Source organism: Mytilus galloprovincialis, chromosome 9, assembly GCF_965363235.1.
Source record: "Mytilus galloprovincialis chromosome 9, xbMytGall1.hap1.1, whole genome shotgun sequence".
Taxonomy (NCBI): domain Eukaryota; kingdom Metazoa; phylum Mollusca; class Bivalvia; order Mytilida; family Mytilidae; genus Mytilus; species Mytilus galloprovincialis.
Genome location: NC_134846.1, coordinates 9,000,539 through 9,023,913, shown reverse-complemented (window position 1 = coordinate 9,023,913; position 23,375 = coordinate 9,000,539). Strand labels below are relative to the sequence as shown.

The 23,375-nt window shown below is 32.4% G+C and overlaps 1 protein-coding gene across 1 annotated transcript in view; it reads right to left on the bottom strand.

Moving 5' to 3' along the window:
* Nucleotides 1-1,474: 1,474 nt before the first annotated feature.
* LOC143044368 (uncharacterized) overlaps nt 1,475-23,375 on the bottom strand; it is a 60,552-nt gene continuing 38,651 nt past the window's right edge. The window contains exons 14-19 of the mRNA XM_076216324.1: nt 11,481-11,621; nt 10,426-10,551; nt 7,771-7,899; nt 6,863-6,991; nt 2,613-2,744; nt 1,475-1,595 (exon numbers count right to left, since the gene is read on the bottom strand). Of these exons, the coding sequence (XP_076072439.1) occupies nt 1,558-1,595; nt 2,613-2,744; nt 6,863-6,991; nt 7,771-7,899; nt 10,426-10,551; nt 11,481-11,621 (695 nt within the window). The 3' untranslated portion in view covers nt 1,475-1,557. The remainder of the gene's footprint in view (nt 1,596-2,612; nt 2,745-6,862; nt 6,992-7,770; nt 7,900-10,425; nt 10,552-11,480; nt 11,622-23,375) is intronic.

The window sequence follows — 23,375 nt, the reverse complement described above, 5'->3', positions numbered from 1 at the left end:
TTTGTTCAACGTAATCTGTACGATAATTTACGTTTGAAGTTGGATTCATAACAAACTGGACATACATGTATATATAATATAGTTAATTGCTATGAATAAGTATTGCAATATGTATTGTGTTTAAATATAATATAAGTATTTAGTTCTATTATAATCTTAAATCAATCCTAATTCTATCTTACTTTTGAGTTATAGTTTTTCATATGTGACGTCATTTTAGTGCTGTTTCAGAAATATCATAAATTAAAATATTACGTAATTTTTGTGCCTTTTCACCATCGTATGTGACGTCATTTTTATCATTTATTGCGTTGGGGCCTGGACTGAGTCGGGTGTGTCTATTCTGTGTTGGCCTTTGCATTATGTATTCGTGTTTGTTTTCTGTAATTAGTTAATACTTCAGTTCCATTATGTATATCTTTTATATTCATTTGATAAAAATTACTGTTTGCAATAGCATTAATTGTTCTAAATAATAAGGATGTTCTTATCCCAAGCATAAAAACATAGCCGTATTTGACACAACCTTTTTCAACTTTTGATCTTCAGTGCTGTACAACTTTGAACTTGTTTTCACTTTCGATCTTTTATATCTGGGCGTCACTGATGAGTCTTGTGTGGACGAGACGCGTTTTTGGCGTATTGAATTTTAAACCGGATGCTTTTTGTTATCCATTAATCATGTGTTTCTTTGTCTAATACGTCCTCCTATTTATTTGTATTGTAGTCCTGTAATATTATGTTGTCATTTCAATGTTATATTTAACATTGCCATTAAAGTGCGAGGTTTGGCATGCCACAAAACCAGGTTCAATCCACCATTTTTCTTTTAAAAATGTCCTGTACCAAGTCAGGAATATGGCTATTGTTATATTATTGTTCGTTTCTGTTTGTGTTACATTTTAACGTTGCGTCGTTTGTTTTCTCTTATTTTTGAGTGTAATTTCACATTACGATAAGACGTGTCCGGTACTTGTCTATCCAAAATTCATGTATTTGGTTTTGATGTTATATTTGTTATTCTCGTGGGGTTTTGTCTGATGCTTGGTCCTTTTCTGTGTGTGTTACATTTAAGTGGTGTGTCGTTGTTCTCCTCTTATATTTAATGCGTTTCCCTCGATTTTGTTTTTTGTCCATGAATTTATGAGTTTTGAACAGTGTTATACTACTGTTGCCTTTATTTATCCTCATTCAATTTTCATAGTTCATGTAGATCAGTTGTACCATGGTGTTTTTTCTTGTAAAAAAAACCTGTGAACATTGTGTTGAATTTCAGCTGATTTTTATATCGTCATGAAGGCCTATTAACAGTGACTGGAGACGACAATGACAAGACTAACGATACAAATTATACCGGTCCCAATTGAACAATTCCATGACATATTTCATATTTTGTTTATTATATAATGATAACATCTCAAGATTCGTACAAACCAAATTACCATTCTAACTATTTACAGATACAATAAAGGCGTGTAGTTTAATTCATTTAATTCAATTTTATATCTGTTGTCGTATGGTGAGGTGTTTTTACTTAAAATTCAATGAGACTGCTAGCTATGTCAGCCACGGCAATTCAATGGATCCTTTTGGACCTGAAAAGATAAATTAAGAAGAATCTATTTCAATGTCTTATCAATATATTTTAATATTATCTAACATTTTCAAATGAAAAAAGTATCTCGTGTTCTGAACCATTCTTTGGTTTTAGATGAAACGTTGTACACGTATACTACGACGAAACATTATACTTGAACAATTAAAAACGAAATTTGAAAGTATTATCGACCCCAAATTCATGTATAGACATAGGATACACATATATATACATATATATATATATATATATATATATATATATATATTACATGCAACGATCTTCCATTTTTGGACACTGCATTACGTATCATTTTTAAAGTAATAGTATGAACACTTTGTTTGTGTCATGTACACAAATAAATAGTTGTAAGAAAATTAGTCCTGAACAAGCAAACACTTAAAAAGTACCAGTACCAGCTGATATGTATTGTTAATACTGAATATGTTAATAAATCAAGTATGAATAATCATAACAAACTCTCAGGTAATTTCAGGAGTCTCAGAAAGAAATCTATCAAACTAGACAAAACCAAACATAAGTCAACATCAACCAACAGAAACTAACTGTTTTATTGTTTACTTTGAACAGGCATTGTCAAAAGAACACGATGGGTTGAAAAAGTCTAAACAACACAATCTAATCCCAAGGTCAATTCAAAAAAGGGGGGAGTATAAACCTTATACTGCATTTTTTCATATATTTGAGAAACTTTACATATCATGTATTTCATTTTGAAAATAAAAATGAAAAAAACATCGACTTATATTTTACGCACATTTAAGCAAATATAAAATGAAAAGTTAAAATTCACCAGTCTTGTTATCGTTCCAATTTAACCCAAACGAACAAATGAACAAAGTGAGTAAATGCGGTCGATATACGACAAATCGGCCTCTTGTTGCACATACAAAGTTAATAAGTTCGATTGAAGGAATGCTTTACATGGCGTTAATTAAAAATACACGAGTAAACATTTTTATGTACACATGTGTTTATCTAAATATCTTCTTACGATTAAGGCAACTATTCGGACTTTCATCCTCTCTGTTTTCGCAATCTGGTTGGTTGTTGCAGAACCAACTATCATATATGCAATTTGGGTCATTTGCGGAACATCTAGACATTCCAGTAGGGCAAGCTCTGTCTGTAAAAATAGCGTAAAGATTTTAACATACAATACACATACGTCATGAAATTGCAGTAGTTCCGAGTACAGTTATGGCCCCTGTTCCAATGTATAACAGGAGACCTTAACATCGTCCATGACCGAGAGCTGAAAGCATTCCTCAGTTAAGGACCTAAATATCGTCCCCAATAAATTATCGATTGGAATGAGTGTCGTAACATCATCCACGATTCATTCTTCACTTACTGCACGAAATATATAAAACAAGAAAAAGCTGACGTAAAGTCCTTAGATTCGTTTTCTTTAATTCAGTAATGAACGTAGTCGTATTCAACATGAAGAACATATTACTCCTTACATCAACCATAATAGCCCCATTCCTGGTATCAAATATAAGCTAAAAGACGTCGTCAAGGAATTAGTTGTTGCCCTGGCTGATAAGGCTGCCAATAATATCATTATTGTTTGACGTTAATTATTCATTGAGGTTCAGCAAAAGAAAATCATATATTAACCAACATTCCATCTGACTCCATTTTCAAAAAATGACATCTGTAACAAACATAAACATTTAGCTACCTCTTTTCAAGCAGAACGGAATAATATGAAAGTTTCAACTACGTACAGGCTTCAAAAAGAGAGCAGAAAGATACCAGAGGGAGATTCAAACTCATATGTCGAAAATAAAATGACAATGACTTAAAACGCTGCACAAAACACCTTACAAATATAGATTTATTTCGTCTTCAAGACATTGTGCCACTACTAAACTGTTTATTTTACTTACATTTGGTACAAACAAAAAACCTGGTAATAGATTGTTCAGAGCAGAGCCCATAGATTTGAACACCAATCCATATACAGGTATTTACTCTGACAACAATTTGCGGATGGTTTAAAAGAAGATGTCACCGAATATCCGGAAGAGGGACAAAATCTTATGTACAGGCCGAATTCCAAGATGACTAAGGCCACCTTCAGTACTGGATATTTTAGAAAAGGAGTTATAGTAAATATTTTAGCGTCTACGGCTTGCAAAGATTATCAAGTGAAAGATATGATTTGATTTCAATATTTATTAAAAAAAATAGAGATGAATTTATAATAACGATGAAAGAAATATTAAATGAGAAGCCAAACTGTTATGGTTTTTATATATATTAAAACTGCTTTCTTGTTTGTTAAGGGAATTACTTGTTGGTTTAACGAACGGGTTAAACAGGTTACACATATTAGACAATTCTTATTTTTACGGGGCACATTATTTTAGATTATTTCACAAATGTTTGTAGACATCCTATCGTCGTCGTTCATAATGTAGTGCATTGTTTTTCATTTGCACAACATTTGCCATAGATTTGGAACCCACCATAGATTTGAGTCCTACATAACTCTTTTAGTAATTTTTAGTAACAACAATCGAAAGAACTAGGTTAATTTGACCTGCTTTGATACGTAAACTGCATTTGAATTTTTAATAGATACCATTTTTGTTCGTTATGGATATTCCGTATATCGTATATCGAGAAGTTGCAATGGGGACTTACTGTGCATCACTTATTGCGGACATGTGTCCGTATTGTTACGATATACAATGTAGAGCTAAAATCAGTATAGAACCATCGAAACAGAATTCAATAATACTTTTAGATATTTGGATGCTATTTTAGTTCGCATTAATGTTGACTTCAGTATGTACACTTGAGATATTTATCCTGCTGAACTGATATTAAATAAAGCTAATACTAGTCATGAACACTGCCTTTTCCTAGATTTCTATATCTGTTTCTTTAGCAGGACGGTTAATACCAACATTTATGATAAAATAGATGATTTTTACTTAATGTACAAGGACATCATTCGTATGTATAAATTAACGTGCAGACATCCTATGGCCGAGTGGTCTAAGTAGTAACTACTGTAATCTCTGGCCAGTCAACACCGAGGTTGTGAGTTCGAACCCCGCTCGTGCGGCTGCACTCGACCCCAACTCTAATGAAAAATCGAAACGGAAAATCCTTTATCAAACGGCAAAATCAAAAGTTAAAACAAATCAACCAAATGGAAAGTGGTGGTAATTTACCTAACCTGCGTTTAATTGGCAATGGCATAATGATAGTTGAATATAATTATATTATATTGACTACGATGTGTTAGCAAAAAAAACAGAAATAATGGATAAAAGTGTCAAAATTTGAGGCACAGCAGTCAATTATTGTATTTCAATCTTAATCACAATAGAATAAAATAACTAGTTTAACAAAGAAAAGCTAAACGGTATATAGACAATAATAGTGCATTGACTTGACATATCAACGATATAAGGATGAGGCTTAGAAACGGGGAAATGCGAGGCTGTGCCGAGCTATTTCCCCATTTCGGGCAGAATCCTTATATCGTTGATATGTCAGGTCAATGCACTCTTATAATTATTGTCTTTATACTACAATCTAAAAAAACACACTTTCAATTGTTGTTTAGGTTGCAGTCTTGTAATTGACTCTCCATAGGCTTACATGCAAAACAGCTGATCTTTGAAAATAAAAAAATAAAAAATGATACATAGAAAAAAAATTTCATGTTCATAACATGTATGTACTAATGTGAAATTGTGATTTAATCGGAAAAAAGGGGGTCTTGCCACGAAGAATAAAAAGTTACGCAATCCTGAAGTCAAAACATTTTTTTTTTCTACTTTCTGTTTGCTATTTTTACTAGGCCGCACCACTTCCAGTAAACATGATATCCTTCCACTTTCCTGGATTGATATCCCCAAAAGATGCATGATTTTTTTTTAAAGTTTATATATATGTTTCAATTCAGCATAAACCTATAATCAAACAGAAAAAATTGAGTTCAGAAAAAAATTCAGAAAAAAATGCACTATTTTGTTTCCCTCCATGTTTTGACATGCGCCGGAAACTGGAGTCGTACTACAAGACTGGTACCTTTAATGCGTTAAGGTTATTTATTTGATTTAAGTATTGGGGGAAATACCCTTTAAAAAGGCCTCACATCATGCTCGCGGAGAAATATACAACACAATGAAATTTACATTTAAATGTTGAAACCAACACTCGATGGTGAACGAAATCGTTTGAGAATGGACTTAAATATCAACCATAAGCATAAAACATATGATTTATAGGTTGCAAACAAAAAATATTAACAAATTAAATATGTTTTTCCAATAATTTCAAAAGAAACAATGTTGAGTCGTTTCACGCTACGTTATATGCATTTGAAACAAGAACAGGTTGAAGAGGTCGTATGCATAATTCAATATTATTTCGGCAATTTCTATTTAAATATTCATGAGGAAAAGTGATATCGGGTCAGTGACTGTATATGACATAGAAATATACAGTCAACGTATTTTGACTGCTCAAATAGAACGAGTGCAGTATAAATATATATATATACACTTAGTAGACAGAGTACCTTAGTATAAATAAAACACAACTATATAAAAATGTCCACATCACAATAACACAAAGGCTTGATGTTTAAATACAAAGCCAAGACAACAGTATATTATATTGGACTATATTAGAATGTATACAAAGATAAATAAAAAGTTCACTACAACACGTTTTCCAGATGATAAACAACGTCAGTACCTATAATCTATATTTCAAGACCATCATATATTATTGGTGAATTTGATACAAAATATGTATCAACTAGGTTTTTGAATCCATCGATTATTTTGTTTGTTTAACAAGGACTCAACGTTCTTTAACATTACCTTGGTTCATCAACTTTTTGCTTAGACACTAATGACGTTTTACAAAGTCTGACTAACAGCTGTAAACTCTTGAATACGGAATGGGTTGGGAAAGTATATCCCATATAAAGGTGAAGTTGGTATATTGATTCTACGTACATAAAATTTCTAAACCAAGAGGACAAACAATAGCATGAGCGTATCTGATATATGTGTACAGTTTCTTTGGTCAATATCTATTTCTGTAATTCTTCCGACATGGACGTAATAATGTGTATTGCTATCATCTTGTCAAAATATAAATCATGACATAGACAGCTAAAAATAACCATTAAAATTTGTAAAAATTATTAGTACTGCGTACTAAAACTAGCATTTTTTTTTCAAATAATGAATGATATGTTATTACCTTTTGTACAAATCTCAGGGTTTTCATCCGATTTATCCTTGCAGTCAGGATATTTACTACAAAACTGTATTTCATAAATACACTGAACCTTATCTTCACATTTCACCATTCCAACTGGACAAATACGATCTTTAAAAAAGATGTAAAGAAATTAGAATATACTTATGCATCTAAAACCCTTTGACTGATGTCCCATTACAATTCAACATGTATTGTATGCCTGGTTAAGCTATATTTGGGTATGCACCAATGACAGCAAAGAACACACGTAAGTTAAGTAGGTTTCAGTACTAACAATATTTTTTACCGAAACACCAATACATCATTTCAAAAACATTTTTGGTAATAGTGGCTCGGCACTAGAAACAATATTCGTATTCCATTTGTCGATAAAGCTGATTTAAATGTTAAGTTTGAAATGTGGCAACCAACAAGTTGAAAGAATAAAAGTTTGTATGCTGTTCTTGTACTTCAAATGTGACTGATACATAACTAAATGTTCCTTGGATCTGAAAGGTTAAGTGGGTTTTCTGATTTTCACACTAATATAGAAAACATTGGTTTCGTCACATGTATTGTGTTAGTACATTTTGTTTGTGGTAGTTTACTTGAAGCAAAGAAATGATCTCATAGAAACATGTTTATAAATTAATTTCTATTCCCTAAATGTCTAAATATGCTTGAATCGAAGACAACCTAAATATATGCTGGGCAAACACAACACACACTATATTATAAAAAAATATGTTATTGGAACTTATCTTTGAATTGTTTGATATATGAAAAAAAAAACTATCCTAGGCTTTTTTGAACCTCGAAAATCTTTTTCATTACTTAAACCTTTCGGCTCTTATTTGTTTTATTGATGTAATGTCAATCATTGATTCAGTCGATTCAAATAAACTTACTCTCTACACATAAGTCTGGATTTTCGTCTGAACTATCTGCACAATCTGCAACACCATCACATGTCTTGAAATTGAGCACACATTGGTATCCATTATCACATTTCGACATTATGTCACCACAGCTGCGTGCTGCAATTGTACAACGACATGAATATTCAATGTACTCATTTTCAATTCGTCAATGTGCAGTTATCATAAGATAAGGATGAAGATTTTCTGTTTCATCGTTAGATATATGTTTCAGACAAACAAAAAAAGACATATCCAGAAGATGCGGAACGAGAAAAAGGGGTATTTAAACCTATAAGTCGAAGACAAACTGAAAAAGCAATAAAAAAAAAGGAACAATTACCAAATACAAACAACAGTCTACAAAACAAAACACGGAAAACTTAATTTTCAGAAATCGCACTGAAAACTAAGATAGGTGCCGCGAAATGATAAGCCGATGTGTAGAAAACAAATAATTGTAATTCAGACGCTATGTTTACAACAGAATCATTCATGCAACTTTAATAATAAAAAAACAGGCCGTAGATGACCAACCATTACGCTTGTCTTTTCCAAAATACACCTAACATACTCTATTTTATTAGGTTATCTTAAACCTCTTACATTTTCGATTTTAATGACTCTGAACAACACTGTTTCATTTCCAAATGTAAAACCAAACACTGTAATACCTATCAAAACTTAATAGCAGATGCTCAATTTAATAGCAAATTAACTGAGCTCCAATGATTTGAATTGTAAATCAACAAATCTCGTCTACGGATCAGAGTGTTTGTTACCTTTACGGATGGGTATATGTTTGGCAAACGAAAGGAAGGCTGGGGTTCGTGTTGTTTATTCTTTAGTTTTCTATGTTGTGTCGTGTGTGCTGTTGTTTGTTTGTCTTTCATTTTTAGCCATGGCGTTGTCAGTTTGTTTTAGATTTATGAGTTTGACTGTCCCTTTGGTATCTTTCGTCCCTGTTTTTTAACAAACGTACGGGCGGCCACTGATCAGAAATAAACAAAAATGCAAAACAACTAATGGTTTACCAACATTTCAATCAGCCTAATCATTCAATCCTTGCTATGCAAGGTCGCATCATCGAATAAATATACCACATCACTGACAATCCTCATTTTGCAACTCCTCTCCGTAGACAAAAAGAAGACTACAGGATTCGACAACTGGAAACTGTGGTATATGTATTTTATCTAGTGATTTCTGTAACTCAATGAATGTGAAGATTATTTTCAACTTTACTCCTCAACGTAGATGCAGTCATGGTCATCGCCATTATGCATCATCTACTCTCAATGATGTCTCTATTAATGACCTTCTGTCATTTATACAAAAGCCGTTTGGTATTCATCACATTCGCACGAAGCTTTAATCATTACCCCTTTCAAAACTTCAGTCTCGATGCCATCCTCTTTCACCATAAATCGATAATATAATTAATATCAGTCTTTACCTATTATTTTGTATACCAAACCAATTGCAACTAAAACTTTCAATTACAAACAAGTGTGTGGCATTAAGATGTGGAATACAATAACGTCATTTTTTTTAATAGATATTTACAATGAGAGAAACACAACAAATGTGTTAATCTTAAAAAGTTATTATATTCGAGTTGCTTCGAAGAGCCTGTGTCGCTAGCCTGGGTCTATGTGCAGCGTCAACAGTGGACACTTTTCAACATTAAATACTAGAAAAACAAGATCATCTCAAAAATTGATCTTGTATTGCTGAATAAAAAAAAAAAGAATTAAACACTTGTCAATTAGGGACAATCAATCCTATGAGTCTACCTAATAGGTAGATCCGGATTTTTTCCTGTTGGTCGTTTTTGCTATATGAAAAGTCTAAATATCTTTTTAAAATTTGTAAGACAATAGTCAAAACCTTACAGTTTTAATCAACCTAGTCATTAACAAACAATAATTTCAATAATGAGTGGACTATCGATTTTGGCTTTGTTGATTTATTTGTAGACATATAAAAAATACGAAGATGTGGTATGACTGCCAATGAGACAATAGTCTTGTTGATCACGTTTGCTATCTAAAGTGGCTATCTTTCTATAATAGTTTTCAAGATAAGAGACCGAAGACAAAACATAGGTGGAAATGGTGATTTAATAGAAATTAAATAGTTGTTAAAAATATATGATACAATGAAATTTAAGTGCAGAAAAAATTAATATAGCAAGATTGATTCTGTTTTAAATGTACATGTACAACCATTATTCGGGTCCGATTATATATTATTGTAGTTTTGATATCAAATTGAAGCTCTCAGAAGTACATGTTTCTATACTATCCAACTTCCGGAAGTCACTGCGCTTTTCGAAGCAAGTCAGGATAAGGTTTGTTTTATTATGAAATGACTGCCACTTCATTTGAACATCAGTCAAAATAGCAATTGGGCTATGCATTAGTTATTATATTCCAGACAGGAAATACATACATTCGTACTCACTTCATATGGGTTTCTTATTAAACTGTTTTATTATCTATAGTGAGAATAAGTGAATGTCTAGTAATTGGAATAGCTCGTTTCTGTCAACAGTGAAATGTGAAGAAGTCTCTGCATTTTGCCTTTTTACTTGTAACGATAGAACATACGTATCTTAATAAAAAAAGTTAATTAATGAATTACTTTTACAAAATTGTTGTTCATCTTCTGATTCGCCATCACACATCTGTTCCCCTGAACAAATCATTGACTGATGTACACACTGATGACCATTAGGACACTTTTCAGAAAACACGGGACATTCGTAAGCTACAATATCAAATCAAGAAATAAATACCTGTTTGACAAATTACTAATTTGGGACATAAAAACAGGTTCAGAAGAGTCATGCATTTCAGATTCGCATTAAGTGACAGGTAACAGAATCATTTTATACACTTTAGTGTGAATAAAACAAATATATTCAATTAATGAAATTCGATCCATAATACCGATTATGTGTATACTACCTTTGAATATGTCTAGCAAATGAATTAATACAAAATGAGGGCCTGGCGATGCAACACCAAATTGCATCCACTGTATGAATTATTTAAACAATTCTTACAACGTGTATTACCAATACAAACTAATGTTTGAGATTCTTCAAATAGTAAACGACTCATTTGAATGCACAGTTAACAAAGCGTTATATATCACTCTTTTAAAAATAAATGCTAACATTGTTTTATTCCAGATTTGAAAATCCAGGAGTCTTGACACCAAAATGGGGCAGCACAACAAACCAGACAAAATACAGTTACAATGAGTCAGTACAAACTATAGTTGAACTCGGATATTAAAGATAGCATAAATGTTATTATACCTTAAACTGCTTATAATTTCTTTTTCTCCAAATTAGAAAAAAATGAGTAAGATAAAATTCAATAGAAAGGATATATTCTAAAAGCTTGAATTCAGCGACAATATTCATTTTTCTTTTCATTCCGTGAAATATTTACATGCACACTGTCACATCATATACAGCTAACATTGCGTTTGTTTTTTTGTTTTTGGAATTTTAAAGATGCAAATTGTCCCAGTTTATTTTATCGAGACTTTTGTTGACAAAGGATACTTTTTCGAAAGAACATTTTCTCCTTTTCATCTTTTTCAAAGAGAACCAGTCTGAAACGTTTTATACCATATAACGTTTGATTTCTAAGTTGAATCATTTTAAATAATTCACAAATTTATACCTGAGCAATGATCTGTATCATTATCGGAACCATCTTTACACTCTGAACCCAAATCAAAAATATCTCCAGAACACATGGAAAAAGCACGAATACACTGCAGTCCGTCTTTACATTTTACAAATCCGGCAGGACACTCATAATCTAGAAAGAAAAGCAGATTTCATGTTACAAATATATCACAGATTATGGCATTACTATGTGTTATATGGTTTGCTACTGACCCCTAACGGATCAATAGAGGGTTAGTAAATGTCATAGGGATGAGGCCGAAGTGTTCTAAACACACTTTCTTTATCTTAAGACGTAATATGAAATTAGGCAACTAAATGAAATTTTTCGTCCATTTTTGTCAAGTGATCTTGCGTCCAGAGCCATTTACCTACATCAGGAACGTTTAATAGAAACCAGGATGTTTCAATTCAAAGAAACAGGAGAACTATATGACTAATGAAGACCTTAAGTAAAAACCTGTTTATGTAGAGTCAAATTTATCTAAGAGAGTAAGGACTTTACTTCCTAGGTAGTTTCTTTATTTATCACCAGGAAATGGTAGGAAAATATATCATACTCATTTCGATATCGAAACATTTGACTTCTAATCAGGAATCTGTTGTTCAACTTGTTGTTAGTACGACCATTTCTTAAACATTCGATTTAATATAATCATATGATTAGAGTGTTGTTCAACCTGTCTTTAAATAAAATGCGTTGCTACAAATGCTAAATAAAGGCAACAGTAGTATACCGCTGTTCAAACTCATAAATCCATGGACAAAAAACAAAATCGGGGTAACAAACTAAAACTGAGGGAAACGCATAAATACAAGAGAACAACGACACAACACCACAATGCAACACACACAGAAACGGACCAAGCATCAGACAAAATCCCACGAGAATAACAAATATAACATCAAAACCAAATACTAGAATTTGGGATAGACAAGTACCGTGACACGTCTTATCGCAATGTCAATTTACACTAAAAAATAAGAGAAAACAAACGACGCAACGTTAAATTGTAACACACACAGCAACGAACTATAATAAACCTATTGTTAGATGTAATCCATATGACGGTGTATTAAATTTTAATTATATGAATGAAACATCCAATATGGCTGCTGTAGTAATTACAAAAAATGATTTAGGCTTGGAAAATGCGACGTTTTAGAGGTATTCATCTCTATGTGATTTTAACAAAGATCACCTCTGAAATTGTCTTAGATTTAAAAAAGACACACAAAACTGTTAGGATTTGAGTTGACAAACAATTGGAAAGGGATTAGACAAGACAAGGCGAATGATCGGTGGGCTACATACAATGGTAATCTGATAACAGAAAGAAATTGGTATGTTGTATGTTATCACTTTCTGAGTAGTTCTGATTGTAAACACGGACTCGTTATTGTGCGGTATCCTTCAACAAATTATGGCAAACCAGTATTTGTTTTAATATGAAATCTTACCACAGCATAAATGTACAGGCCATAAGTTATTGCCGAAGCAAGTCTTAACTAATTTTACTGTTTTTCGAAGTTCAAATACATTTTGTATTAGCACATTTTATATACCCATAAGCAGTTATAGGCTTTCAGACCGATAGGTCATGCTTTCGGAGAATCAACCCGGACGATACCATGTTTCAATGAAATATGCTTCAAGGCATACAATAATGATCTGTGTGAGGTCACTATTTTCCTTGATAAAAATTTACTCCAACATTTAATTCGTTTAATACTACATTGCTAGTAGTTTGTTGTTCCCAATTGGGGAATTTTTAAAGTTCCATTTTTGACAGGTTTAACAAAAATTAATCATTGACGCGCATTTTAACTTTAGAAACAAATAATGTAAGGCCAACTAAAATTAATTAGTAGATTTTCATCCAAATTTTTGTAAATAATGGGGCGGGTGGGAGGATTTTATTTTTTAAATTTTATTTCATTTGAAACCCTTTTGTGACGAGTTCTTCATATATACAAGTGTAATAATAAGCTTATGAGGAATCTTACATAATATTTCAAATCCTTAAATAAATATATCTAATTGCGGCTTTAAAAACTTAACTACAAAAACGTGTGAGAAATACTCTCTTCAGTTAGACTACATGTACCTACACAAAATGTATTTTGGTTTCTAAACAATGGTTTGTATTACCATAAAATGAAGCAAATGCATTGGTATATGCAACACAATTATTATGAGTACAGAATAAAATGAAAACTCAGAGAGTGTTGAAAATAATAGGGTTGGTACTTTATATGCAAGATGAAAATATAATTATCATGTAAAACATGAACTTAATAATAAAAAAAAAGTTGTTGTTTTAATGAGTCTTTTTGGGTGTATTGGACATTTGCTGTTTGTCAACATAAAAAGACAGCCATGGGTAAAATCAAAGGTCTTGCATAAATAAAATGCGTATGTTAGTCGACTTTTTAAGTTCAATAAACGGTCATACATCTGACAAGTTCGTGCTTGTGTTTCAATATCTATAATTCAATCATGTTTTCTGTATCAATGGTTTCCACAAATCTTGTGCTTTGGGTATCATTTACAGTTTAAATTTCCTGAGACAAAGTCATTGCATAAATAAAAAAGTCCGCAGTTTTCTAATCACAGAAATTTGTGACATACCGCGATTTGCAGTATTGGAAACAGCGTTTTTCTCGTAACACCAATATTTCATGTCATTCTCGTTATCAATCTTTACTCTCGGAAGATGATGTTATCATCATAGAGCAGCGGAAAGGTCGACTTAATCATTTTGGTTAGATTTACTCGAGGTACAAAACCGAAATTTGAAACAGAAAGCATTGAATGAAACGAAATTTTAACGGTTACCGGTAACGGGAATGAACAAAATCCGGAAATCGTAAATTTTATAAAATAAAAAAATTCGGGGCGGGGCGATTTCAGAAGGGCGGGCGGGGATGAAAATCTATCAATTAATTTTAATTGGCCTAATGTTTTGTCTATTTTTCGATCCATTATCATATATGTGAGATGAATTTTAATGTAAAACTTTTCATAGCACTTTTAAAACAAGCAAGATTTAACTCATTCGTGTGTAGGATTTTAAAATCTTATTGTTTCACACTGAATACGAAATCATGACCTGCATGTATTGATATTCATTTTTGTGTTACGTGTACATGTACATGTATCTCGATTTCGTGATACATTCGTGTCAGTTCTTAACTTTTTACATCTATACATACCTTTTACTCTATCAAATGATCAACTGATAAAATATTTTTATATTCTATTGAATAACAGCCGTGTACCGCACAATGGAATCGCGGGAGTATAGAAATAAATCTTAATTCTCTGTTTTAAAAAAAAAATGTATTGCCATTCAAAAGAAAATTATTCGGAATAGTTCATTTGTTATAAATCGTTGAAAAATAATCACTTTTCCGCGATAAAAATGCCATTACAAACAGAAACAAAAAAAGCATAGCATCCCCTTCCATAAACTAAGTAGGTACATTAAATTACTTACAATGTGACTTGTATTTTTCATACACCGTTATCGGGTGGTAACAATTCATTTGTGGCTTTCTTCATGCAGTTACAGTAATATTTTATTGTGTTTGGTTAATGATTTCCAACGTTTATATCTAGATTAATTAGTGACTTTTATTTCACATTCTAAATGAGCCGTATGGCGATTTAAAACCTGAACGCATCAGAAAGGAATATCGCACTTCAGTGTGGTCGGTGAAAAAGGATGCTAATTCTGCAAATCTTTGCAGATAATAATATTTTTTTACGGTATACAAGTCAGAAAAATGCATATTTTAAGGTTTTTCTTGTCGTAGAACACATCTCGGGGTGTAAGGATTACCCAAAGAAAGACCTCCCTACGGTCGGTCTTTCATTTGATCAATCCTGCCACCCTTCGATGTGTTCTACGACAAGAAAACCCGTAAAATATGCATTATCTATAACTTATAACGCCCTTTATCCTACTGCTAACACAGGTACATTTTAATTCTGCCCACAGATACTTCGCACCGTACGATAATAATATTTTTCGAAGTTTTATGCTATCATAAATTTATTTTCTTTAGTAAAAACTATGAGTCAAAGAAGGATACAATGAGACAACTCGATCATATCTATACCAACAGGCTACACATATGTATAATGAAAATTGACTTTAGTAAGTGTTTTATGTCAGTGATTAAGTATAATTTATAGTGAATAAAAGGTCTCATATTTCTCAACTGAAACGATATACAAAGGCAAGCACCTGTTACTCAGAATTTGTGAAACTTAAGTCAGATAGACAGGGATTTTTTTAACAAAAGTCGTATACCCCTGTGTAGTTAGGGAATTGGGACTTTTTATTAGGGAAAGCAGTGTTCAGTGTTAAAAAATCAAAGATATATTGATGAAATCAATGATTGGAAAGTTTTGTGCTTCCTGAAGATACTTCCGGTAAAGCATCCAAGGTCTAAGTAAGACATGATATATATAAAATGCACCAAGAGTATGCAGCATCCCCATAGTATTTACATGTAGGTTTTAACATATACATTTCACCATGTAATGTTCTAACGTTATGCAAGTAATGATCGTCACAGATAAAACTTAAAAGACACTAAAAAAAACCGTCATTTTTATTTGACCCAGCCGGGTCAAACCAAAGACTTTTAAATTGGTATTTGGTGCGATTCCGCTAATCACTCGACATTAATGGATGAAAGGATAGGCTAGTCAGCTCATTGGCATAATAACGGGTCTGAGAAGGTGTGATATGTCGTTCTGAGCACTGTTACCTTGTGTACAAACATGTCAAAAATCAGGCCCAGGCTGTCAGTCTGGTACAAAGTAGGGTTAATATTCATATATCATTAACATGTTCTAGTCTTCAAAAGTATCTCATGTCCCGCGCTGAACATTAAGCATTCATCCATCATCATCATCATTAGACAAACAACCCATGCCAATACACGATGTTTTCCTTTGCTATTTTTTTTTTTTTATTATTGAAAGCTGAAGGCAGGGTATGCATCTTTTAATCGTTAAAGTTCAATTTTTAAGTTTTAGTAGTCACCAATGTATGTTATTGTTACAGTTCTAAATTTATTTCATCAACCGTAATAATTATCTAAAACTTGGCATGCCATATTTGATAGAAATGCAGACGTCAAAGAAAGCACCCATCAGCAAAGCGATTTCACGAATGTTAAAATGCGACGATTTCATCAATTATCAAAAACAAAATACGTGGAATTTGTATCGAGTTGTACTAAATTAACAACAGAAAATACATGTTTTTGAAGGACCCATTATAATGTTGATGTACTTAGGAGATAACTGTATTGTATTTTAAGCTCCGACGGCATCAATTGGGGATTTGATGGTCGCAAATTAAGTTTACTGGCGACGCGTTAGCGGAGACAGTAAACGGGTATTTGCGACCATCAAATCCCAAATTGATGCCGTCGGAGCTTAAAATACAATATTGTTATCTCCATTCTAATGAAACTGACAGAAAATAACGTTAAAACATGTATTTAAAATCTGTCATATGCCGTCTGCGCTTGCGCGTACGTCCCATAGCATCAATTGTCAATTGATGCCATGTAAGAAAGTGACGTTATCCAATCAAAATGAACGTTACAAACGTTGTTGCATTAGAATTATATATATACGTCTAAACATCAACCCAACAATGTTAGATCTGTAAATTTGCTTTCGCAAATTTTTGGTTCTTCCCTCGCCGGGATTCGAACCCATGCTTCTGTGATATCGTGACACCAAATCGCCTGCACTGCAGCCGTCCCGCTAGACCACACGACCACCTGGGCTCTCAAAAAAAGAGCTTTCGCTGGCCATGTGTTACCTTTCCACGTCAGTTTTAATCTAGCGGCGTACTACAGTACATGATATATAAGGCATGAAGATGTTATTGTTACAGATCAGCTAAATTATCTATAGTAAAGGATCCTACAAATTAATGTAAGATACAGTCACAGAAAATAATTGTATTCATAAGTACGTCTGAGTCAGTGACAACCCTACAACAGATGTATCCATTGGATCGCCATCAATGATGGTGATACATGGCTGTGTACATAATGTATATACAACTCGTCTAAACATCAACCCAACAATGTTAGATCTGTAAATTTGCTTTCGCAAATTTTTGGTTCTTCCCTCGCTGGGATTCGAACCCATGCTACTGTGATATCGTGACACCAAATCGCCTGCACTGCAGCCGTCCCGCTAGACCACACGACCACCTGGGCTCTCAAAAAAAGAGCTTTCGCTGGCCATGTGTTACCTTTCCACGTCAGTTTTAATCTAGCGGCGTACTACAGTACATGATATATAAGGCATGAAGATGTTATTGTTACAGATCAGCTAAATTATCTATAGTAAAGGATCCTACAAATTAATGTAAGATACAGTCACAGAAAATAATTATATTCATAAATACGTCTGAGTCAGTGACAACCCTACAACAGATGTATCCATTGGATCGCCATCAATGATGGTGATACATGGCTGTGTACATAATGTATATACAACTCGTCTAAACATCAACCCAACAATGTTAGATCTGTAAATTTGCTTTCGCAAATTTTTGGTTCTTCCCTCGCCGGGATTCGAACCCATGCTACTGTGATATCGTGACACCAAATCGCCTGCACTGCAGCCGTCCCGCTAGACCACACGACCACCTGGGCTCTCAAAAAAAGAGCTTTCGCTGGCCATGTGTTACCTTTCCACGTCAGTTTTAATCTAGCGGCGTACTACAGTACATGATATATAAGGCATGAAGATGTTATTGTTACAGATCAGCTAAATTATCTATAGTAAAGGATCCTACAAATTAATGTAAGATACAGTCACAGTAATATATATATATATTAAACAAAGACTTCTTATTATCGGCTATCAAATTCAAAACACTCAAATTCCATGAAAGATAAAATGTTTGCAAAGGAGAGTCGAAGGATACCAAAAAATGGGCAATATTTGCCAATGGACGTTTGACAATCATCGTACAATAAGCATGATAAGCTTATGTCTGTCAACATATATATATTACAGGAAAATACTTTTTCATACAACATTAAACTTTAGTGGAAAGTATTTTGTAAAAACAATTAAAAAAGAGCTCAACACATATCATATTAGTAAGATTATGGCAAACAATATTCAAGAAGATGAAAAGTTATGTCTCGATCATTGGAGTTAAGTCAATGTTTGCTTACTGGATATATAGTTGGGATAAGATTGCTTCCCAATGCTACATCATATTACTAAAAAGAACTACCGATTCTAGTGTTCGTGTGTCTATTCATTTATATTTTGTAAGAAGAGTTTCTCAACCTATGTTTAAATGTCTGTTATAGCTGTTCACTTTAGCAGCCAATGCGTTTGCCAGTTTCCTTTCTTTGAGCGGGGAATCTGTTCACCCTTTATTGTTGCTATGGGCTCACTAAGTCTTATATGGTGTCCGGACCATATGAGTATTTGGACCATACGCGTATATGGTCATCTGCTGTTGTCTACTCTTTGGACGGGTTGTTTGTCACTGTGACATATTCCCCATTTCAATTCTCAATTTTAGCAAGACCATATGCGTATACCTCATATGTTCCGAGAATTTACGTATGGTCGGACCAGATGAATATTACACTTGTTTGATTATTAACGGACTGGACTATATGAGTATATAGACTCTGTAGCTTGTTGTTCGGTGTGAGCCAAGGCTCCGTGTTGAAGGCCGTACTTAGACCTATAATGGTTTACTTTTTTAAAATTGTTATTTGGATGGAGAGTTGTCTCATTGGCACTCACACCACATCTTCCTATATCTATTTAGGTATTTTGGGTGCAGGCACACACAACAAAAATCATTGTCAGACTGTTATTGTATCTGTTATTTATTATTATAAGTCACTAAAAAAAATCGTCTTTATACTGCCGATTTTCGCCCTTGAATGACATCTCATGCAGAAGGGACATGTTTTGTTTTCTATTTTCTTAGTTTTTCAATTTTAATTTTACTTTTTTCTTGAAACTGATGTATTCTTGCTCCTATTAATATTAACTAACTGTCATTGTAAGATGGGATTAATTAGTTGGTTTTCCCGTTTTAATGATTGTACACTTGATTTTTAGCCCCTGTATAGTTTGTTGTTCGGTGTTTGGCCAAAGTTCCGTATTGAAGACCGTTACGGTACTTATGGTTTACTTTTAAAAATTGTGACTTGGATGGAGAGTTGTCTCATTGGCACTCATACCACATCTTCTTATATCTATTAGGTTTACTTCTGTAATTATAATTACAGACACATCCCTAAAATATAGAATAAAATATGTTTACTCTTATCAGATAGTGAAGGTATATCCTATTTTGAAACACTTTGCTTTTGCTTACAGACCCCACTCCCCCTCACTTCAATTTGTTGGTGATGTTCCGGAGTATTTCCGTCATATTATCGTGGCTCATCATAGATAGTAAAAACAAACTTCCGATACAAAAATATCTTAATGCTGTGCTTTTTGTATTTCCCCATTCGACTTCTGTTCTCTGATATTAAAAAAAATGTTCATATGTAAAAAGGACAAATTTGCTTTTAAACTTCACACTTTCAGGAAATGTATTCAATTTGAAAATGAACCTGCCCCACACCTCTCTTTTTCTTTCGTCAATTCCCCTCTATTAAGGTCTGGGGTTTATGTGGTTTGAGGGTAAAAAGCTTTATTTTGAGGGGAAGAGCTGCCCAAATTTTTTATGAAGCTGGACTAAGTAACTTTTCTGGAATTTTGCCCCTGGAAGTTATTTATCATTTTTTGCAATGAACACAAAGACATCTATACATAAGGGGCTTTTTAGTTTTGCATCCAAAAAGGGAGGATTATGTTGCAACTACTTATTTGGTAGCAATTAACCATCAATGAAATTAGAATTGAAAAAGTAAACAAATACAGTCACAATGATTCATTTACAAAAATAATGTTTTACAAACTCAAAATATTAGTTTTCTTTATTTTATAATCAGAATTTTCTTATTAAGTCATCTGTTGCATGTGATCAGAGACCAAGCGGTCTGATACCTGACATATTTAGTTATTTAAAAACACCTAGAATGATGTGTAAAATGCAGGATATTGCATAAAGGCAAAAAAGAAAATTCAGAAGGGACGCCCACCCTCATTCCACATTATTAGAAATTAATTGAGTCTGTGATCTATAACAATAAAGGTAAACATGAATTCACAATCATATTATATAAATATAAATTGAATAAATCAATTGTATATTCCAAATAAAATTATGAACTCAAGTCTAAATAGTTTATAGTTTATCGAAATTAACCAATACATGTGCAGACTGACATTTCATAACATATTTTTTCAGGAATGATACATACAGGAATATGTGCCACACATTTCAATAATTTCCTTAATGGATTGAATGTACTTTCTGTGAATTCATCAACCATACTTAAAGTAAAAGGAGAATGAAACTGGATAGAAAATATAAGAATCCGGTAAATAAATTTAAAAGAAGAAACAGTATTAAACATGGTTAATTTAATGAGTTATTGGATGGTCATTAAACCTTTAGTTATATAATTTCAAAGTATTTTTTTGATAATTTTCCAAAGTAGATATTAACTATAATGAGGACCATAGTTATATTCATATTTGCCCTCAAGCAGTCATAAAAATGAATGAACAGATCTTGGTAATAATTTCAAGTTTAGGGTCAATATTTCAAATCATTTTGTGGTAAAGCATTGTGATATATACTTGAAGACTTTCATGTATAGAACATGACAGAATTTGCTTTAACAAAAATATTGAACTAGAATTAGTTACATTTGTATTTATTAAATGAAATCTATATTAATGGATAATTTCAACAAATTTAATGAAACCTATTTGGTTTTGAAAGCCTTTATACATTATTATTTCAAATTTCATTGTTAACAGCCTGAGTTTCCAGTTAATTTTAAATGTAATATGTTTTAGCTATACATGCTATAGTATTTGAACACTGCATGCACTTTTATTTATATATATTTGTTACTACTTTTTTTCCTTAGGTTGAAGCTAGTTTTGTTGCAGAATGGCAAATGTTTGGTACTGGTTAAACTATGAAAGTAATACAGGTAAATTTAAAGAATTTAGGCTTTAACTTTATTAATAGAAAAGATATTCCCAAATGTCAAGGTGAAAGTGGACATTGTAGATTCTAAACACCCATGTGAAAGCAACAGTCTTCTATGGTGATAAGATGCCATACTTAGCAATGCTCTTGTTATTATATGGAATATGATTTTTTTTCTCAGTTTCAATGTGAGTGGAATTATAGTTATTTTATTAAAAGAAATGGATTTTTTTATCATTATTTTCATTATTTTGATATTGAACAACCAAAATTGATAACAAGTTATATAAAAGTATCACTTATTAAATCCTATATTATATAAATTTACTTAATATTTAATTTTTGTTATATTTCTCATCAATTGTAGGTCTCATGGTCATCCTTTAACAGCAGGTTATTAGCAGCAGTTTTTCAGAAAAATGAAGGATGGCCGTCAAAGGTAAATACATACATTTTAGGATAATTACATGTAGTTACCTTTGAGAAAAAAAAACTTGTGGTTTTATTTAAGACTTTTTAATCTGATAATGGTGAGTTGCAGGCTTAAACATTTTTTTTTTGGACAATATATTTAGTAGACTCAACTATAAAATGTAGGATCATGTAAACTTGTACACAGTTGTCACTGACCTACATATTCCACTTCACTGATTTTGATTACGTTAAACATCCAATTTCATATACAACAACACTACACGAAATCCCGGATTTGAAGAGGTATGCAAATGTTATGTAAATGTATTCAGAGACCGACATTTACATATATTTCTAAACCGCTGCATTTGTGTTTACATGTTGTAAATATTAATATTTCTTGTGCTATACCCTCCTATGGGCGGTTATGAGAGACCGCAGTTTATAAAATATATTAACACCTAATCAAACCATTTTGCAGTTAAGAATTTATATATATTTATGACCGTCGCAAAACTTTTGCAAACTTATGTATTTGTATACCTCTGCAAATGGAAACCTTTGTCATGCATTTTTCTATGATGTAAATTTATCCGCAAATGTGTTTCTTTGTCTAGGTAGCAAAGCATCATCATTCAAATGATTTTACATGGGTTATAAAGTGTAAGGTGCATCTACATTTTCCTGGTATGTAAACCAATTCAAAACGAGAACTTTATAGGGGGGGTGTAAAGCATCATTTCCTTTAATCTACAGAGACCTGTCAAATGTATTGTAAAGGAATAATGTTGTTAGTCTTTATTGTCGGCTGAAATGTATGTCAAATCAGAACATATCAAAAGCCTTTGAACATATTTCGAAATGTATGGTAAATACATGGATTTGCAGACAATTTGTTTAACTGCGAAATGTGGTCAAATGATAATATCAATGACATGTGTAAATATATTGGGCATATGTAACTTTAAATACATATGCAAAGAAATGATAAAGAAAGATATTTCAGACAGCTAGAAATGTATGTGTAAATATATTGGGCATATGTAACTTTAAATACATATGCAAAGAAATGATAAAGAAAGATATTTCAGACAGCTAGAAATGTATGTGTAAATATATTGGGCATATGTAACTTTGAATACATATGCAAAGAAATGATAAAGAAAGATATTTCAGACAGCTAGAAATGTATGGTAAATAGATATATTTGCTTTTAATTTGCTACTATATTTGAAAGGTGCAGAATATATTGACAAATATTTCCATAGCTTTAGTGGTCAAGCTATGATATGACAAATATAGCTGCTTTGGGATTGGTTTTGGCATATTGG